The sequence below is a fragment of the Lontra canadensis genome, unplaced genomic scaffold, assembly GCF_010015895.1.
Source record: "Lontra canadensis isolate GAN:19392208 unplaced genomic scaffold, GSC_riverotter_1.0 scaffold20, whole genome shotgun sequence".
Classification (NCBI taxonomy): Eukaryota; Metazoa; Chordata; class Mammalia; order Carnivora; family Mustelidae; genus Lontra; species Lontra canadensis.
This window is the reverse complement of record NW_022631014.1, coordinates 14,615,291-14,635,559: the sequence shown is the minus strand read 5'-3', so window position 1 is coordinate 14,635,559 and position 20,269 is coordinate 14,615,291. Positions and strand designations below refer to the sequence as shown.

The window sequence follows — 20,269 nt, the reverse complement described above, 5'->3', positions numbered from 1 at the left end:
GGGGAGGAAGGAGAGGAAGAAGCAGGCTCCTGGCTGAGCAGGGACCTGGATGCAGGGCTTGATCCCAGGACCCTGAGATCTTGACCTGAGCCAAAGGCAGACAGGTAACTGGCTGAGCCATCCAGGTGCCCATTTTTGTTTTTGGAAAAAAAAAAAAATCTCCCAGAAATGTCCTGAATTTTATATGTAAATAAATATAAATCTCTAGGACTTAAATGTGACTGATGTGCTGAAATGCAATGTAAATAAACTTTACCAGCACACACGCATGCACGCACACACACACACACACACACAAGAATTATGGAAATAGAAAATCACTGTTTGGCGAACAATACAGTAATAATTGTCAGCACCATGGATGAATGAATATTAACATTTGTGGGCAAAAGTTCCTCCCCACAAGCTGCTTATTAATTACGAAGGAATAAGTAGTAATTTTATGGTGGAAAAACCTGGCAGACACCATCTTACTGGGTGATTAAAGTTAATACTGCCAGTAATGAGACATATTGAAATCATATACCTCTGGTATAATGCACTGAGAAGGACATGTCACTTCTGTGGGGTTCCTACCTAAAATACATAACTGTAATTTAACCTTGAAGAAGTATCAAACCAAAAGTTGGGGTGTTCTACATTCCTCTTCAAAACTATCAAGGTCATAAAAGACAAAACAAGATGGAGGAACTGCCCCCGAAATGGAGCGACTGAGGAGCCACGACAATCAAATGCAAAGTGGGAGTCTGCTTCAGATCTTGGACCAGAGTAAGGACATCAGTGAGACAGCCGGCGACATTTGAATAAGGTCCGTAGAATGGTATCGTGTCAATGTTCATTTCTTTGTTTAGATCATTATACTGTGGTTCTGTGGTTAACATTAGGGGAAACTGCTTGACAGGTGTATAGAAATTCTGTGCACAATTTTTGCAAGTCTAAAAATTATCTTAAAATAAAAAATTTGAATAAGGTGGTGGGGGGAAGAGGAAAGAGCCTAGATTCTAGAACTTAGCTGTTCTACTTCTCTTAAGAGACTTAATACAGAATGAAAACAAGACAATCTTTAAAGGTTATCCATCCCCAGGGTGGAACCAGGGCTCTGTGGCTTCTGTTGGCCATCTCCCTATTCTTTATCCTTCCAGCATTTATTTGGCCTGGAGAGACTTGGAGACCCACTCACTTGGAAGGTCCTTTGCTCCCCTCTATTGGGGTAAGAACCCATCACAGTTTGACCTCAATGCTAGGTGGCCTGTGGACCCCCGGTCCATGCCCATCTCTCTGGGGACATTTAGTTCTCATCATGACGGTCTGAAGAAGACAGGGTCCCCACCTCCAGTGCAGATCTGAATACTAAGGCACAGAGAGGTGAACCCACCCACCATCTCTAGATCACACATAGGTACCCATAGCACCAGATTCAAGTCTGACACTGTGTGACTCCAATGCCAGTACCTGTGACCACCAGGCATTATTCTGTTACTGCTTAATTCAGGTAGCGACAGCAGGACCAAGCTCCTGCTGTGTATCAGCCTGGCTGTGGGGGTGGAGGTGGAGGTGGAGGTGGAGGTGGAGGTGGCTGAGATGTTGCCCCCAGACCACAGGTGCTGTCCTGGCAGAGAGTTACCCTCATACTGGCATGCATATGGCAGGCAGAATGTCACACACGCACACATGTTCAATGAGTTTCTGCTCTTGCCTGGCCCTAGTGTCAGGTTGGTTGGTCAAGTATGGTCCTTGCCCTGGGAGTTCCAGACCCAGGAGGAGAGCAAACAAACAAACAAACAGGCAGAGATACATGCTGTGATGTGAGTCCTAGAGGGAGAAGGGTGGGGGAGGAGGGAAGATGGTTTGGAAAGTCCAGGAGATGAGAATATTCCTGACTCTCTGGGGAGGCAGACAGGGCTCTGCTTGGTGGGAATTTTGGCCGGAGGAGATGTGGGGGAGGATGGTAGTCAGATCGTGCCAGAGAGGTATCTGAAATCAATGCAGCTGGATGGAGTTTGGAAAAGCTGCCTAGCAAAGACCTGAAGGTCTGGTCTGGAGCTGTTCATCTCCTTGGTGCAGCAGCCCAGGAACTGGTCCAGAGAGGTGTGGTTGGGGAGGAGGATTTTCTAAAGTCATTAGATTGTCTTGGGGTGGGGGGAGTTGCTCCTAAATGAGGAGCGGTCCTTTGGGCTTGACTCCTTTCCAGGGAGGGAAATAGGCTGCGGCAGGCGCAAAAGGATACTCTGTCCCCGCCTTAAAAGCAGGATGTGTGCAGGGCTGATCCCAGAAGGGGAGGATTCATACTCTCTCTGCACTTCTCTGAGGAAGCAGGACCCAGGCGCTGCTGCTCTCCTCCTAGGTGAGGTTGGACACCCCCAGGCAAGTGGGTCTGGGTCTGGTAGGTTATGGCCATGGTGGGATTGGGTTGGGCCCTACCCGGGGGGCTGCAGAGAGGGTGACTGGGTCCAGTGGCTTAGAGAGTGGCCACAGGTGTGGGGAGAGGGAAGTGCGAATGGGTCAGGTGGAACATTTTCTCTAGGACAACTCTTGGAGCAATTGCCTCAGCAGCTGTGGAGTGAGGCAGACTGCTGACCCTTTTCCCCTTGACTCCAGCTCTGAGAATCTGCTTTGGTGGATTCTGGAAGTCCCTGAAAGTTGGTATCAGACAACTGAGTACCTCAGGCATTCCCTTTCCTCCCTGGGCTTCAGGTTGCCCATGGAGACAGACAGGGACTGTCTTTAAAGCTCTCCCTCCCAGGGCTGAGGTTCCCCAGCTGTGCGGTCTTCTTTTGCATATGCCTGCACTCTCTCCTTAGACCGCCTTCTTCTGCCCCAGACAGTCTCAAGATTTCCTCTTATCCATCCCGGGCTGAGCCAAGGGTTATTTTGGGGCCTGGAAGGGAACCAATAGTTAGGTGCCAGACACTCATTTGATTATTATACACACTCCAGGAAGGAGACATTTGCTAGGTAAGGCTCAGAGAGGTTAAGTAATTTGCCCAGGGTAACTCAATCATTAAGAAGTGGACTCATCTATTCTAAACAGAATATTCTTCCGTGCCACACCATGCTGAGTGTCCCACCCTCCCTGCGGGTAGTGGAGGTGGTGACTGTGTTTCATTCTGAACCAAGCATCATGCTGAAATATAAATGCAGAGAGCCCTAGTGGTAAGATTTCAGGCAACAATGAAAGAGACAAAGGAGAAAAAAAACAAAAGTGATTCAGGAAAGACATGAAAATCATACCTTCTTCTCCAGCAGCAGCTCCTTCAAGAGTTGGGCTCTAAAACCACTTCGTTTTTATTAACTGAAATAAGCTTGGGGAGGAAGAGTTGCCTTGTGATTTTATCAATGTCACAAACATCCCCAGTCCCTGATAAGAGCCAGGAAACATTGAGTAATGTGGGGTCCCAGGGAGCATGGGGAGCAGGCGGGCCTCGCATCTCCTAGGGAGCAGGAGTAAACTTCAAAAGCCCTTACGCCCTGCAGGGGACTGAACAAAGGCACTCTCTTCCAGCCAGGCTCTGTGATTCCACAAATCCAGGGAGGTGTAGTGCAGTGGACAGAGCTCGGGACATGAAAACAGACAAGATACACCAAAACATTCCCAAACTGACTGGAAGCAGTCAGCCTCTTTTCTATTTTTTTTCTCTTATATTTCTGCATTTTACATTGCACATATGTTACTTCGGTAATCAGGACAAATACATGCTAAAAAAGTAAAGAGAGAGAGAGAGGGAGATTGTGCCATGGTCCAGGGCTCCAAAATTCAGGACTCTGAGGTCAGCTGTGCCTGACTTGTGGCTTGGCTCTGGGCTTCCTGAGAAACCAGGGAGGTGACACCTGCTGCCTCTACCAAGGAACCCAGGACGACTTGCAAGGAGCCGGCTTAAGAGTCTGGAGAGGTAAGGAGCCCCGTGTAAATGTTGGGACCCAGTTACTATTGTTTCCACTGTGTCTTATACATCACAATGAATCCAAATGCAAGGCTTCCCAAAGCCGACCATGAAGAACGCAGCTGTGCCTCCCATGAGTCTGAGATTAGGGCTCCCAGCAGTGGAGCTCCCAGTGTGAGGTCCAGGGCTCTGGCCCTGAAGCTGCTGCAGGGACTCCATTTCTGATCCTGTAGCACACCTGCCAAGTGTCCTTGGGCAAGTTAGTCCCCCTCTCTGAGCCTCAGTTCCTCATTTGTAAAATGAGAATAATAATAGTGCTTGCCTCACAAGGTTGTTGGGAGAAGTGAGTACATTAATACACAGTAAGCTTGGCAGAGGGGGACTTTCTTTGAGAGGCAGTATGATTTAGTGTTGAAGAGCATGGACTCTGGGAGAGGTGCCTGAGTGGCTCAGTTGGTTAAGTGTCCGACTCTTGGTTCTCAGGTCATAATTTCAGGGTTGTGAGATCCAGCCACATGCTGGGCTGGATCTCTGCTTGAGATTTTTTCCCTCTCCTTCTGCCTTCTGCCCATCTCCCCATGCTCACTCGCTCTCTCTCTCAAAATAAATAAATAAATAGATAAAATCTTTTTAAAAATCTGGATTTCAGTTCCTGAATCTACTACTCACTTGCTGTGTGATCTTGGGCCAGTTCCCTAACCTCCCTGTGCTTCAGTGTTGTCGGCTATAAAAGGGGGCTGATAATAGTATTGAACTTCTATAACTTCTGTAAGGTAAATGTGAGGATTGAATAAGTCAATACAAGAAAAGCTCCTTGCCTCAGCACCCGGAACGTTGTCAGGGCTCTATGGTGTTAGCTCTATGGTGTTACAATGATTGCACACCATTTACTCCTCACAAAATTCTTTTCTGTGAGTACTCTTTATTTTATGGGCCAGAAGATAGGCTTGTGCAAGTCAAGGGCTCCAGGATGGAAGCCTTGACTTTGTGTTAGGGGTGGCAGGGCCCTAAGTTCAAGCCCGAGGGCCTTCCAAACCAAGCAGTGAAGCAGAGACCCAACTGAGTTCGTGAGTTCTCTCCCAGTGTGCCATTCCTGAGACACTAAGCTTCTTTCTTCGGGTCCTCCTTGTATGGCTGGCATTTCCTTTCCCTGTTTTTCATTCCCGTACCATCAGCCCCCCAGCCTCTTCCATGCAGGCACCCCCAAGCAACAGTAGCAGCCTGATTGGTCACTTCATCTCTAGTCCCCATCCTTCACCCTTGTCTTTTAATGAGCAAGCCCAGACTCAGCCTGCATTCAAAGCCCAGCTCTGTGACTTAGTAGCTGTGTGGCCTCGGGCAAGTCCCTTAGCCTCTCTGTGACTAACTTTCCTCATATGTAAAATGGAGATGACAATAGCACCTGCCTCCAGGAAGAAATGCATGGAGTTCTGAGAACAGAGCCTGGCCCAACATAAGTGCTATGGAAGTGGTGGGTGTTTATTGCTGTTGTTGAAATTGTCGCATAGGCAGTAAGTTTTAACATCTGGTGTTTTCTCAATCCCAGGGGGAAGAAAATAGAATGATCCCCAGCTGTGACCAGTTCACCCAAAGGCAAGTATTCCTCTATGTATGTCCCAAGGCCAGAGCACTTTCCGAGGTTGGAGAGGGCGTCACTTCCTAACTCCTTGCTTCAATTTTTCCAGCCACAGCTAGGCCAGAAATGCAGAATGGTGAAACCAGATTTAGAGGCAGAGAGAGCCCATCCCAAGCTGGGCCAGGGTGGAGACCTGGCCTTGGACTCCATCTCCTCCCAGAGCAGTTAGGGGAGCCTCCTGAGGGAGGAAGCTGGGGGTGGTCAGAAGGCACATCCTGTGACATTCGTCCAGGGAGGCTGTGCCAGCTGGAGACAGCACTTGAACGTGGCTCAAGGAGAGCAGTGGGCCGGACGTGCTCCACGGCTAGGGGCTTCCAAGGCCGCTGTGGCAGGGCTGACCCAGGCTGGGGAAATGCCCCACACAAGGAGAGTCTTGACTCTGCTGTGTCCAGGGCACCAGTGAGGGGGAAGGTGGAAAGCCAAGCAAGGCAAAAATGTGGTGGGAGAAGAAGGGATGAAGAAAGGTGACGGTACTGATTAAGTCCACGGTCACTTGCTGAACGCCTCTCAGATGCCAGCCCTGTGCTAGTGAGTTCCAACCCCTGCTTCGCAGAGGAGACAAGCCATTCTCCCAAGGTGACTCAACTCAAGGAGACAGGCACCAAGGCTGAAGAGTGGCCTTCTGTGAGTGCTTGGGGGTCAGGGCAGGAGTTACACCAGGCTAGTGGCCTGGGTAGGCTTCTGGGAAGGGAGAATTGGGGTTGCATTTTAAAGGATATGATTTCTAAATTGTAAGGAGGCCAGCATAATTTTTGTTCACTAGGAGTGATCTCAGATGTTATTCTTGGTTTTACATTTTGAAAGCTGGTGTGGCTTTTTGGGGCAACATTTGAGCTTGTTTATTTGTTCACTAGTCATAGCTGCGTGGGGGCAGCATGCTCAGTACGGCCGTGCCACAGGCCACCTACATGTGACTCTGTTCCAAGGGCCCTTGGCTAGAGAGAAGGGCAGCTACAGGACTGATGTGGCACGTGGAGGAGAAAAGGTAATGGAGACACAGACAGGGTCAGAGGGAAATGGACAGGGGTAGGACAGGCTTCATGGGGTCTTGATCAGGGGTATTCCAAGCAAAGGTTTAATAATCAGCTCTCAGGGATGGAGGTGGTGGTGGGGGCATTTGCAAGAAGGAGAGGAAGCTCCAATTTGTAGCATTTGCAACCGTATAAGTAGCCCCACCGTGATCAATTTCAAACTACCAACTTAACATCCCCAAATGAGGAATTGGTTAATTCTACGATCATTTGTTGGATGCCTCCCAGATGTTGCATAACTGGCTCTCACAAGCCTGTGGGAGTTGTTCCAGCATATTAACAACTTTGGATATTTTCTGCCACTGGTTACTAAGGTCAGAAGTCCCTCTACCAGAGGCCCATCCTTCAACTTCAGGTTTGGCCATACTGAAAAAGGGAACTAGAGGGAAAGGGTCACCAGTTCTACCTTATATTATTGGGGCCATCCAATCCTGGGTCCCTGATTTGCTGATCTGAAGCTGGGGGCAGTGGGACTCCACCCATTCCAAGCCTCAGTTTCCTAATCTAGAACATGGGAATCACAGTAGTATTGCTTCCCAGAGCTATGGTGAGGATTAAAGGAGAAAATTCCATCTGGGTATTCAGCTCTTGGAAGGAGCTCAACTAACATCGTTGCCTTCTTGCCTAGATGGACATAGCAATATCCTCTCTCCTGTTGCCTCAACTGTGACTTCTCTGAGAGGCCCAGGGAGGCGAGCCCTAGATCCTCAGGAGGGGACATTACTCTCCGGCCAGAGATTCTTGCTGAGTCAAAGCTGGAGCCAGCCCAAGCTGGCAGCCTCAGGAAGTCACAAAGACCATGATGTTACACTCCAGAGACAAACTGTAGTTTGCCTTTGTGCCCTTGGCTTCATTGTTGGGGAAGCTCTGCTCACCTCACCTTTGTTTTCCCTCCTCTTTAAATCCTCCTTCTCCATATAATTCCCTAGATTTCCACAAAGGTTCCATGACAGAACTTCATATTGCTAATTCACAGCAGCATGTATATAACTGATACCCTCCTTTATTCCTCTCAAGGTATTGCTGGATAAACCAAATGAATTCAGGCATAAAGAAAAGTGAACACAAAAAACAAAAACCCCAGTGAATCCAGAGGAACAGGTAGGTGTGAGCTGAGAGGGACATGAAGGGCAGTCTGGTGCATGGGGTTCATAGTCTCAGAGTTCAAGGCAACCTGGAAAGATTCCCAGAGTGAAATATCAGGAGGCCAGAGGCCACGAGAGGGAAGGGAACAGTGTTCCAACGGGAAGGAACCTTGTAAAGGTGACCTCGGCCTGCCTGGAGCCTGCTGACCCTGACTTCTGGCTTTGATCAAAGCAATCATCAGACTTGTTGTTTGTTAAAGAGGGGACTTTGAGAAACCAGGTCAAGATCAACGTCAGTAATGCTGGCTGGACCAGAAGAGCTGGTGTTTAGTTAGTGACAACTTCTAATTAATAATCCCTAATCAGGCCCAAGTGCTGAAGAGCACTCACTCCTCCCAATCCCAGTAGCTCATGGACTCCAACATCAGCCATGGCCCTTACTGCTGCCTAGGAAAAGGAGGGGCTCAGGGACAGGAGACCCCAGATGCAGAGGAAGGAAATGGAGGAACAAGAAAGGAAGGCACGAGGCAAATTTCCTGAGGCCAGTCCAGAGCCCAGCCCTAGATAAAGCCACCCAGGCTGAACTTCTAGGCAGACCTAGGGCATGTGTGTGATTTTCCCCATTTGGCAGATGCCATTTGATAGGAGCCCAAGGGTGGTGCAGAGGTTCACTGAGCAGGAAGACTCAGGGGTTTCCCTGGGAGACATTCTGTCTCGGCAACATAGTATATTTCCATCAGCTGTGAAGTCCAGGTGTCATGGATATAGGCTGGGTTAGCTGAGGCCCTGAGTCAACAATTCTTTCAGAGTTCTTCCTGGGCAAGGGTTGGGGGATGGGGGGAGAGGCAAAACTTCTACCAGGAAGGATTGGGGCAAATGTTTGCAATGTATAAGTAAGAAGCTAAATCCCTACCAAAAAACCTCTTATAAAATGAGAATCCCACCCATCAAAACAAAGAACTCTTCACAGAAGACATACAAAAAGGCATTGAACATATTAAAAAGTTCAATATCTCTTGAATCAAAGAATAACAAATAAAGCACAGAAGTGCAAAGTGGGCTTGATTTGTATTTCTTGATTTATGAACCGTAATCACTAGCCTATAGGCCCCACTCCAGAGGCCATGCATGATTGCTTCCTTGAATGACGATTTTTTATCTCCTACTCTCTCCTCCAAAACCCTCTTCTTCGTTGGCAAGCAATCTAACATATTGAACATGAAGTCTGTCTCCTGGAACACAGAATGGGAATCATCACAGATTCTTATCACTGGCACATGTGAGGCTCTCTCTTAAAAATCATTTATTTTATTTTATTTTTTAAAGATTTTATTGAATTATTTGAGAGAGAGAGAGAGAGAGGGAGAGAGAATGAACAGGAGGAGAGGAAGAGGGAGAGGGAGAAGCAGACTCCCTGCTGAGCAGGGAGCCTGACTGGGGGCTCAATCCCAGGACCCGGGATCATGACCTGAGCCAAAGGCAGACCCTTAACCCACTGAGTCACCCAGGTGCCCTTAAAAATAATTTTTAATAATACAATTAAAACCTGGGAAACCACTGCTCCAGAGGGAACTAACTTGACCATAGACAGTGACCTGCCTTCCTCCCATGCCTCCAGCTTCTACCCAGGCAGCCCCCATCTTTAACGCTGTGCATATCAGTTCCCTGCTTTCCCTTTCATCTCTTTGAACTCCTTCAAAGTATTTTTGTTTCATTTGTTTTAATTCTATTAAACGAGTATCATATATGCATTTTTATGGGACTTAGAAATGTTGGACATATTCAAATGGCAGTAAGGAGGTAGAGATTCTCAGGTGGTGGTGGCATGGGAGGGTGAGGAAGGAATCTGAGGTGTCTCCCACGTTGCAGTCCTAGGTGACTGAGTAGTTGGTGGTGCCATTCAGTTAGAGAGATGCAAGAGAGGAGAAGACACTGGTGGGAAGACAATGGACTGAGTTCTCAACAAAGCAATAATTTAAGCTAACATTCAATGAGTGCCTACTCTGTTCTGGCACTCTTTCCATAGAGTGTGAAGTGCTCTACATGATTGATCACATTTAAGCTTCACAAGAACCCCACGAAGTAGGTACTGTTATTAGTAGTATCATTTTAAATATGGAAGAATGGGGGTATGGAAAGTTTAGTAGGTTCTGAGTCTCTCAGGAAGATGGATCTTGCTTTTCTGCTTCAAAATTACATATCCTGGATAAAATGTTTTTATTTTTAAAATATTAAATATTTGTAAATAAAATATTGATATAAAACTAAATTTTTAAAATAAAGTGTTTTAAAAAATAACAAAAATAAGGGAAATCCTTAGGTGATAGAAGTCGAGAAAATCGAAAGTCAGGGTGGACACACTAGATATTTATGCATAAAATAAGCCACTGAAGAGAAGTGCTTGTTAAAAAAAATAAGGGGGTGCCTGGGTGGCTCAGCGGGTTAAGCCTCTGCCTTCAGCTCAGGTCATGATCTCAGGGTCCTGGGATCGAGTGCCGCATTGGGCTCTCTGCTTGGCAGGGAGCCTGCTTCTCTCTCTCTCTCTGCCTACTTGTGATCTCTCTCTCTGTCAAAGTAAATAAACAAAATCTTTTTTTTTAAATAAGGCACACAAAGAAGAATAATTATAAGGCATACATGAGGAAGAGTATGGAGAGATAATACATAGGTGAACTGGTATCCCCTAAATAATAAAGAAAAATCTGAGAGACATTATCAGTTCTTTCAAACAATGAAGGAGAAAATAAAGAAGAGAAGCCATAATGGAAGAAGGGAGTACTATGAAAACACCTGAGGTTAAGCCACCCACCTAGGGTGACATAGCTCTAAGTGGTAGACTCAGGCTCCCCACACTTGTGCTCTTCCTCGCTAGCTTACAGGTACTGATGTTGATGTGAAGAGTGTGCAGGGCCTCCCAGAGCAGTAGCAAAAGTGGGTTTGGAGAACGGTAAAGAATGCCTGGTTTCATCTTCTTTCTCTCCCACCGTACTCTGGCCCACAGAGCTCCAGAACTGGACGTGTCCTCCCAACATGGCCTCCACCACCTCCCCTCTGCCGCCCACCACCGAGGTCACAAGTTCTGAGAACAGCAGCTCCTTCTATGACTATGAGTACTACCTGGACCAGGTGGCTTTCATGCTCTGCAGGAAGGATGAGGTGGTAGCCTTTGGCAAGATCTTCCTGCCAGTCTTCTACAGCCTGATCTTTGTGCTGGGTTTGGGCGGGAACCTCCTCCTTCTAGTGGTCTTGCTTCGGTATATACCTCGCAGGCAGATGACTGAGGTCTATCTGCTGAACCTGGCCATCTCCAACCTCCTGTTTGTGGTGACACTGCCTTTCTGGGGCATTTCCGTGGCCTGGCATTGGGTCTTTGGGAGTTTCTTGTGCAAGATGGTGAGCACCCTCTACACCATCAACTTCTACAGTGGCATCTTCTTCATTAGCTGCATGAGTCTGGACAAGTACCTGGAGATCGTCCATGCTCAGCCCCACTACAGGCTGAGAACCCGGGCCAAAAGCCTGCTCCTGGCTGCCTCGATATGGGCTGTGGCCCTGGCCGTCTCCGTCCCTGACATGGTCTTTGTGCAGACACATGAAAACCCCACGGGTGTGTGGAACTGCTATGCAGATTTTGGGGGTCATGCGACCATCTGGAAGCTCTTCCTCCGTTTCCAGCAGAATCTCCTAGGGTTTCTCCTTCCGCTCCTTGTCATGATCTTCTTCTACTCCCGCATTGGCTGCGTCCTGGTCAGGCTGAGGCCCCCGGGCCAGGGCCGGGCTCTAAGGATCGTCACAGCGCTGGTGGTGGCCTTCTTTGTGCTGTGGTTCCCATACAACCTCACCTTGTTTCTGCACTCACTGCTGGACCTGCAAGTCTTTGGGGAATGCGAGGTTGCCAAGCAGCTAGACTATGCTCTGCAGGTGACCGAGAGCATCGCCTTCCTTCACTGCTGCTTCACCCCCATTCTCTATGCTTTCTCCAGCCGCCACTTCCGCCAGTATCTGAAAGCTTTCCTCGTCACTGTGCTCAGGCGTCACCAGGCACCTGGCCCAGCACAGGCCCCACTGTCCAGCTGCTCTGAGAGTAGCAGGCTCACCGCCCAAGAAGAAATGACCAGCATGAATGACCTCGGGGAGAGGCTGGCTGAGCTCTCCCCCAGCAAGAGTGATATGGGGGAAAATTAAACCTGAGTGACCATACCACAGTCTGGCGAGAGTGGATGGGACCTAGCTCTGTTGGGCATCCACCCAAAGCCCTCTTTCCAGAGGCTTCAGGGACCATGTTGCCACACCCTGTGGTCATCCAGGAAACCAGACTCTCGTGCACAAATTGCTAGAGTAGCTTCCCAACCAACTGCTGTGCTTCTGGTCATTATGCTCTCCTGTCATCTGATCTGCACCCACAGGCCAGAATGATCACCTCACCTGCAGCCATCACTCCAGCCTTCCTCAAAGTAGCCCCAGGCTTGCCACCCACCAGTTGGCTCCCTTCCCTGGAGCTCAGCTGGAGACGTACTGCTGCAATATTGTTTAATGTCACAGTGTTGATAGTGGCTCCAAGGGTCCGGCAAGCAGGAGGGGTGGGAAGGGTTCCACTACGGGGGCCTGGGGGACTTCCCTGGAACGTGAGAGTTGGCAGGTGGGAGGCAGAGTGAACACGTGTTCCCAATAGTCCAGGAGGATCACCCTCTCTCTGCTTCCCATGTCCCCTCCCTGGAGCCTTCGGGGGTCCCTAGGGCCTGCACAATCAAGTCTAAAGTCTTTGTCCAGCTTCAAGACTGGAGCTTTCACAAGAAGAATCCCATTTACCAGCTTGACCTTATACTCCTTCATTACTTCTCATTTCCTGGACACCAGGCACCCCTTGTTTCTTTTCTTTTCTTTTCTTTTTTTTTTAAGATTCTATTTATTTATTTGCAGAGAGAAATCATAAGCAGGCAGAGAGGCAGGCAGAGAGAGAGGAGGAAGCAGGCTCCCCGCTGAGCAGAGAGCTCGATGTAGGACTTGATCCCAGGACTCTGAGATCATGACCCGAGCCAAAGACAGAGGCTTAACCCAATGAGCCACCTGGGTGCCCCACCCCTTGTTTCTTACACATTTCCACCTCCCTGTTTTATGCTTGCCCACTCTCTTGTGCAACAGGGGTCATTTTTCAGCCAGCTGTCTTCTCATCCTTGTTCTGTAATGGAATTCTGCTTGCTCTGGGAAACCACTTGTTTTTCCCTCTGCCTTGTGCTTTGGGTGGCATTCATGTAGAGCACAGGACTTGGGCCATTTGCAGCCTTACCTTTCCCTGGCATGGTGATTCATTTAGGATGGGCACAGGACCCAGATAGAGCTTGTGAAATGCAGCAACTAGAACATGCTAGAATAGAGGCATGAGATTGAAGCCAAGAGGATGTGTGGTGTGTGTGTGTGGGGTTCTCCTTCATCAACTCCAACTTCAGAGGGTGAGGTGATAGCCCAGTGAGTGTGCAGACCCTGAGGGCACTGTGGAAGCCCCGGAATCCAGGCATGGCTGAAGCTCATCCCTTCAGGGGACCTGACAGTTACACGAACCAATATATTCCTTCACGTGGGGCTGTTTTGTCACTTGCGGTCCGATTCCTGGCTGATCTGCCCTGCCTAGGTGCTTCCCTCTTCCTGTCTCCAGTGGTTAGCATCTGTCCTGGCCACTGAAAACCTTTCCCCAGGGAGCCCCTGGCCCACAGTACAACCTGTCCACAACCGGCTGTGTCTGTCCTGAAAATCCAGCACAGAGCCTGGCAGGCAATAATGCATGGAAGGAAACTTACAGGCGGATAGACTGGAGGACAAGAGAACACAGGGCTGGTTATACGCAAGCTCCAGGAGATCAGGGACTTTGCCACGTATTAAATCGGTATCCCCTGTGCTTAAGCCAGAGCTCAGAATGTAACAGAGGTTCATTGAACATTTTTAAAATGAATGGATGGATAGAGAATGGACCAGGTGGTCAGTATTCTGCCGTTCTTTCTTCTCTTCCCCTCAGCTTCGGATGCTCTAGTCATGGCCCATGTGCCATGAGCAGGGCTGTCCCCGGTTGTTGCCAGAGTTGACTCTGCTGGTTTTATATGCTTTGCTTTTCCCGTCCTCCATCTCATTCAACTCTTGTGCCTTTAGTTCTCTCTCCCAAGGCCCCGGATTCCCACTGTCACAAAGGACTCTGAGCTCCCATGGTGCCCTAGGAAACGGAGCTCTGACTCTGAAGGTGCTGACTTGTTTGAGGATGTGGGGGATGCGGTTCTACTTTAGAGCTCCTGAAATCTGCCCCAGGGGGGACCTCAGGCCTGCCCACAGAGCAGCCTGACTGTACTGACAGGGTCTATCGACCCAGAGTCTCCGATGTTGTATCCATGATGCACAGATGGAATGGGACAAGGTATGCCAGCGCCTGGCAGGGCTTGTCCCCAGCACTGGGGTGTGTGTGTGTGTGTGTGTGTGTGTGTGTGTGTGTATTGCCGTGTGGGCTGTGCATAGTACATATGGCTGTGTATGTGGGTCCGACATGAACATGTCACTGTGTCTGCATGGGTCTGGGATTGTGCCCATGGGTTTTCTCTGTGTTCCTGTGTGTCTTCCTCTAGGTGTGTAGGTGTGGGTATGTGCTCTCTGCAAACAGCAGGTGTATAAGAAGGGACCTGAAGCCTGTGCCCAAGGAGAAGGAGAAGGGCTGGCCATAGGTGACATGTTGATCCCTCTCACTGTCTTCCTTACCATTGACTGCTGCTGACCATGTTGAGGGCTCTGACTACACACAGATGGCACTAGTCAAGGAGTGAATTGGAGGTGGGCTTTCACAGCCCAGGCCAGGACAGAGCCCCCTTCATCCTGACCTTACTTCCCAGCCTGGATGTTGGTTCCTCCTGCTGCTCTTTCCTGGGAAGGAAAGTTCCCAGGATTGTCTTGGCCCTCAGATTCCGATGCAAGACGGACTTTCCCCCCTGGCTGACCTGGGAAGAAGGACAGGCACGGCTCTGCCTGGGAGCAAGGCTGCCCACCCTCTACTCTGTGAAGGTGTGAGGGTTTACAGCAGTTACTACCTATGGGGGTGGTGGTGGAAACAACCAAACCAAACTAACAGAAAAACCTCTTTTCTTTCCCAGATGCCTGCAAATCTGCCACTGGCATGTCACCCCAGATCTTGTTCTGTTATAAGCTATTGTCACAGAATACACATTGTGGGCTATTCTTTGAGGGAGAAGAAACTGGTACAGAAATGAGGATTGGGGGGTCAGGCCTGTTGTGTCAGAATAGGTAGTGACTAAATGTATCCTTGGAGGTCTCAGTCTTCCTATTGCCTCAAGGCCCCTGGTAGGGAAGGAAGGGTAGTCTTTGTAGAGAGTGTGTTCCTGGGAGATCTAAACGAAGTCACTTTCAGTTGAGACCTCTTGACTCAATGGACTTTGGCCCTCCGGTCAGGTCCCTGGTCCAGATTTCTCTGGGTGTGGGGAAAATGAGGGGATGCAGCACCTAGGTCTGGGCAGGGCCCAGGAGTGTGTGAAGACTCTGCGTCTTTGCCCTGATCCAGCACAGGGCCTGGCTGTGCAGAGAGCCAGGAGAGGCTCATTGGTAATCTCTCCGTCGTGGCTCCCAGCCTCTCAGTGCCCTTCACCTTCTTCTGTGTTCCCCATGTCATTTTTTCTTATGCTCCTAGCCCCTTGCAGAATAGCAGGGAATATTCTTCCTGAATATTCCTCCTGACTGGCTTGAGCTCTGTTAGCTCCAGGCAGACATCATCATTTTGGGGCAGCTAGACCCAGAGAAGGGCAGACTCTGGCCCAGAGTCACATAGCTAATGGGGACAGACTCTTAACTCCAGCCCCAGGCCCTACCTGAGTTGCTCTAACAGCCTATTATCCTAGCAAAACTCTGGACAGGACAGCCAGCCTCAAGAAAAAAAAATGGAAGAGATCAGTCATAGATGTGGGATAGATGAGTAGGAGAGAAACCCCACTGGGCATCCTCACAGAGGGTCTATGCTGCCTGGCTCCCCTTCTGCAGGACCCTTGGTTAGTCCCCACAGCACCTGCCCCTCCTGTCCGGGGCCGCTCAGCTCTGGCAGCCAGCAACACACTCTCACCCTCTCCCAGCCCTAGTAAGCATACCTGGCAATGGGACTGTCATCATTTCTTGTGCCAGAAAGCTGAGTGAGGCCAGGGAGGGGGAAGGAAATGATTCGAGGACATGAAGTAAAGTAGCTGAGATGGAGTTGATTTTTTATCATTTAATCTCTATTTGGGGAATTGGGGATCAGAGATGAAGTAATAAGACACTAAGCCCTATGAGCTCCAGTCTGGGGGAGGGAGCAGGACACAGAAATTGAAGGTACATAACAGATTTGCTGTGATGTAAACTGTGCTAGGGGAGCCTCAGGAGATGGAGTCCATTTCTGGCCAGAGGATGGGAGGGGGGAGATCCAGGAAGATTTCTACTCGTAGCTAATTATTGGTCATTAAAGCAAGCAACTCTGCAGAAAATTCCACTAGAGAAAGTTGGCAATGTTGAATTGTGCTGGATTGAAAATTTGGGGACCAACTATGGCAAAGTTTAAATGTTAGGTGTGTGGAGGAGCCAGAAAAGTGAGAGAATGACAATCAGATGCGAAAGGTTTGGAGAAAGGGCAGGGTGAAGAGAGGGCCCGGCAGGCCTGGTGTGGAGAGATGCACAGTGTTGAGCTATCACAGGGCAGTGGGGGTGGGGAAAAGGGGACAGCTTCAGAGACACTGCAAGGGCTTGAACTGACAGAACTGGAGCCTGACTGTGGGTGAGAGCTGGGGAGGTGAGGATGTCATCTCTGTGTCTGTCTTGGGGGATAGATTGGTGGTGATGTCTTGAGGAGAGACAGACAGGGAAATCCAGAGAAGGACGTGGTTCAGGGCAGAGGTGGGGGACAGATGCTGAGTTCTATGTGAGCCAAACTGAGTCAGAGGGTCTGTGGGACCCCAGTGGGGAGGATGAGGGTCTGGAAGTCAGAGAGGGCTCCAAGCTCAGCAATGGTTGAGGAAACCAGAGGAGGGACTAGGATCACCCTGGGGTGGGGGTGTGGTGGGGGTGTGGAGGGTCCCCACGGAGTGGGGGCTCCTTTAATAACTCCCATCTAAAAGGCAACATGTCTCCAGACCTGCTCTATCTAGTTCAGGAGCCACTAGCCACACATGGCTGTTGAGCACTTAGAATGTGGCTGGTCTGACATGAGACATGTTGCAAGGAGAAAAAGTACATGCCAGATTTTGAAGGCAACACAAGAAAAAGAAATGTAAAAATATTTCACTAATATTCTTATATTGATGACATACTGAAATGCTAATATTTGGGATATATTGGGTTAAGTTAAATATATCATAAACATGAACTTCACCTGTTTCTTTTTGCTTTTTAAAAAATGTGTCAACTAGGAAATTAAAAATTACACACATGGCTTGCCTTGTGTTGCTCTGGACGAACCTGAATTCCATAGGATGTGGAATAGGCATTGAGGAAAATAATACAGTGAGGTGGAAGGGTGGAGGGTAGCATCTGCACGGGAATATCATGGCTCACGATAACCCATTTCTGTACTGCAGGACTTGTCAAGGTAGGCATTCTTTCCAAAACTAAGTTTCCCCTAGATAGTTCCCCTTCCTGTGGACTTTGTATGAGGGGGGGGTTCTGCAGAACCCACTCTGAGAGACGGTGATTTCAAGAGAGATTGATAAGCCTATCAAGTAGCTAGAGAAAAGCCAGAAAGCTAAGGAAGACCACCTGGACAGAGGTAGGAGATCCCACAGAACCCGAGGGAAGGGGGGTGCTTCAGAAGGGCTGGAGGAGGTGGAGATCCCAAGGGAGGTCTGGAGAACAGGCTCACATCCACCTTGTCAGGTCTCAGTCGATAGGTCGCAGGCGGTAACGGAAGCGCACCTCGTGGCTGGGCTGCATGGTGCCAAAGCCCCAGCGGCGGGGTTCCACAGGTGGCACAGGTGTGTCAGGGTCCACGAGCTCCATGTCAAAGTACATGACCATGAGCAGGACAAAGAGCTTCATCTCATTGATGGCCAAGAACCTTCCAGGGCAGATGGAGACACCTGAGCCCCAAGGCATGGTATAGTGGTGGATCTTCTTGCCGGCCTTGTAGAAGTCCACTTTGCGGCTACCACTGGAGTCGAGGAAGCGATCATACTTGAAGGCAGTGGGCTCCGGGTGGATGTCAGGATCCATGTGCACTGAAAGATAGGGGAAAAGGGCCACGGTGTCTCCACTTCGGAGCTGGTACTCCTGTCCGTTGGCCATCTTCAGGACGTGGTCACCGTGTACCACCCTCAGGAGGGTGGGCGCAGCCCCCAGCCGCAGCGTCTCCTCCATCACGCTGTCCAGCACTGGAGTGCGGTGCAGGATGCTGACGTCAAAGTCGAAGGACTGCCTGGCCTTCAGCTTGGCCTCCCCCAGGACTTGGGTGGCCTCCTCCTTCACAGCCTGCATGGCTTCTGGGTGCTTTAGCAGGAACAAGAGTGCCCAGAAAGAGATCGGGCCCGTGTTCCCCTGGGAGGCCCAGAGCATCATGAAGTTGAACTTGTCCTGCATGGCTGGGGCTACTCCCTGCTCCCTCAGATACTGAAGCATGTAGGATATCCAGCTGCTGATGCCATTCTTTTCCAAGTTTTGCTGCACAGACAGTGCCTTGTAGAAGAGACGCTGGAGCCGGCCCACTTCTAGCCACTCCCGGGGCCCCAGCAAGGAATAAACAAACCTGGGGAACAAGCGGTCAAACTTGCGGAACTGGACAAACAACTCCTCGGACTGTCGCAGGTCCTGCTCCTGGTCCTTTGTATAGCCGAATAAGCTCAGGTAGCCAGCCCTGAACAAGACGTTGTAGCAGAAGTGGAAGAGGCCGTCTTCACGCCAGCAACTAGCATCTGGACTCTGGCTCATGGGCCCCAGCATGACCAGGGACAGCCCGTGCAGCATGCTTTTGTTGAGCTCTGCCAAGCCGTCCCCCATGAGGTATTTGGTGCTGGCTGAGTGTATCATCCGGTAGTCTCCTTGTGCTGACTGGTACCCAAATACCTTTAGCACCAGTTTTTCCGCATACTCCACAAAGTCTAGTTTTCTCTGTGCGTCCTTGAGGATGGGGCCAAAGGAGAGGGGGTCCATGACAAAGGTAAAGTACTGGCCGCCTAGCTGCACTGTGAACACATCTCCATGCTTGGCCCACATGTGCTTCAGGAATTCAAACATATTCTTCCGGAAAGCCATGGCATGGCCCAGCCAGGGTATAGGGCCTTTATCCAGAGGGGGCTCCTGGGGCCTGCGTTGCCGGGACAGCCCCAGCAGACACAGGAACCCCACGGTGAACACCAGCAGGGCTCCGAGCACGAGACCCCAGAGCACCATGCCTGTGCTCTTCCAGGTTAAGCTCTGGACACACTGTTCTCTGTGTGCCAGAGAGCTTTTAATAGGCTGTGTCAAGTTAGGGATGAACAGGTCTGTCTACCTGGACCTTGCCCTGTAGCTGTAAAACTATTAAATAACCCTGGGAGCAAAGTGTTCTCTTCGATTTAGCACTTGCTGCAACCTGGTGGGAGGAGGGGGTGGGACCAGAAGGAAGCCCAGAAAGAAGCCTCTGGTTATGGTCACAGTCCCTTCACCAGCTTTAGGCTTTGCTCTGATCTTTTCAGACTCAGCTCCAGCATGATGTCTACAAAGCTTTCTTGGATCCCACCCTACCCCCATGATTTACTGACCATTCACACCTTTATTTTCTCATGCATTTATTTATTTGTTAATTTATTAGATCATTCAGCAGAAATGCACCAAGCACTTATTAAGTTTCATATCTCTCCCTTCCTTATCTTTAAACGATCCATAGAGCCTCTGTTGGGGTCTGTTATCAAAGGAACGAGACTGAGACAAAGTGAAAATTATGCAAAGCCTTATTCTATGCCAAGCATTAGAAGTTAGACTGACCGGGCAGGGCCGCCTCCGAAGACAGCGACCCCCTCCCAATCTCACAGTCTGGTTTTATATGGCATGACCGCAGACCTAAGGTATGTGGCTTCTATTGTTAAGGCATTTACTCCCGGAATCCATACCCAGAACCATATCAGGAACTGCGGGGGCGTTTATTCCCGGAATGAAGTCTGTGGATGTAAACAACAATATGGCTACCTAGGCAATATGGAGTTGCTCTGGCTAAGCGGGCCCTAATGGTAAACAGGTTTTAACATTAAATTGGCCCTAACAGCCTCCCAGACTGGCAACTCTTCAAGCCGAGGTTCAGACTTCAGTCCCTGAGCCTTGGGCCTGGAGCCCTACTTCTGGCCCAGCTGGCTTGCACAGTTCTCCAGCAAGGGCAGATGGGGAATCTTGCAATACAAAATGTTGGAGTTGATAAGGATTCAAACCAATTGTTTTATTTCATGATGAGGATGTAGGTTCAGAGTGTAGTGGGGACTTTCTCTTACAACTGTCCTGGCTTCAGTGGGGGCAGTTGACCATTTTCTCGGGACCTCCTGGGAGGTGTCAGGCCAGGTCCCTGCCAGCAGGCCCAAGAAGGAGAAAGCTGTGCCATTGATTCTAAAGCCATTGCTGAAATAATGTGAGGTTCAGACTCAATTCAAGCCATTCTGATAACCCCCAGGT

At 49.6% G+C, this 20,269-nt stretch overlaps 2 protein-coding genes across 4 annotated transcripts; one reads left to right on the top strand and one right to left on the bottom strand.

Annotated features, from left to right (window-relative positions):
* The first annotated feature begins 692 nt into the window (after nucleotides 1–692).
* ACKR2 (atypical chemokine receptor 2) lies at nucleotides 693–12,536 on the top strand. 3 transcript variants are annotated; one of them, XM_032861056.1, is made up of 3 exons: nucleotides 693–808; nucleotides 7,566–7,649; nucleotides 10,635–12,536. In XM_032861056.1, exon 3 carries the CDS (start codon nucleotides 10,664–10,666, stop codon nucleotides 11,816–11,818), a length of 1,155 nt encoding a protein of 384 aa, XP_032716947.1. In that variant the 5' UTR covers nucleotides 693–808; nucleotides 7,566–7,649; nucleotides 10,635–10,663; the 3' UTR covers nucleotides 11,819–12,536. The 3 variants fall into 3 exon arrangements, with proteins under 3 accessions (XP_032716947.1, XP_032716944.1, XP_032716945.1); XM_032861053.1 differs by lacking the exon at nucleotides 693–808 and adding an exon at nucleotides 2,133–2,383; XM_032861054.1 differs by lacking the exon at nucleotides 693–808 and adding an exon at nucleotides 6,699–6,903.
* A 3,834-nt stretch (nucleotides 12,537–16,370) lies between these two features.
* On the bottom strand, nucleotides 16,371–19,077 carry LOC116869700 (5-beta-cholestane-3-alpha,7-alpha-diol 12-alpha-hydroxylase). Its single transcript, XM_032861052.1, has one exon. It carries the CDS (start codon nucleotides 19,019–19,021, stop codon nucleotides 17,516–17,518), a length of 1,506 nt encoding a protein of 501 aa, XP_032716943.1. The 5' UTR covers nucleotides 19,022–19,077; the 3' UTR covers nucleotides 16,371–17,515.
* Between the last annotated feature and the right edge of the window lie 1,192 nt (nucleotides 19,078–20,269).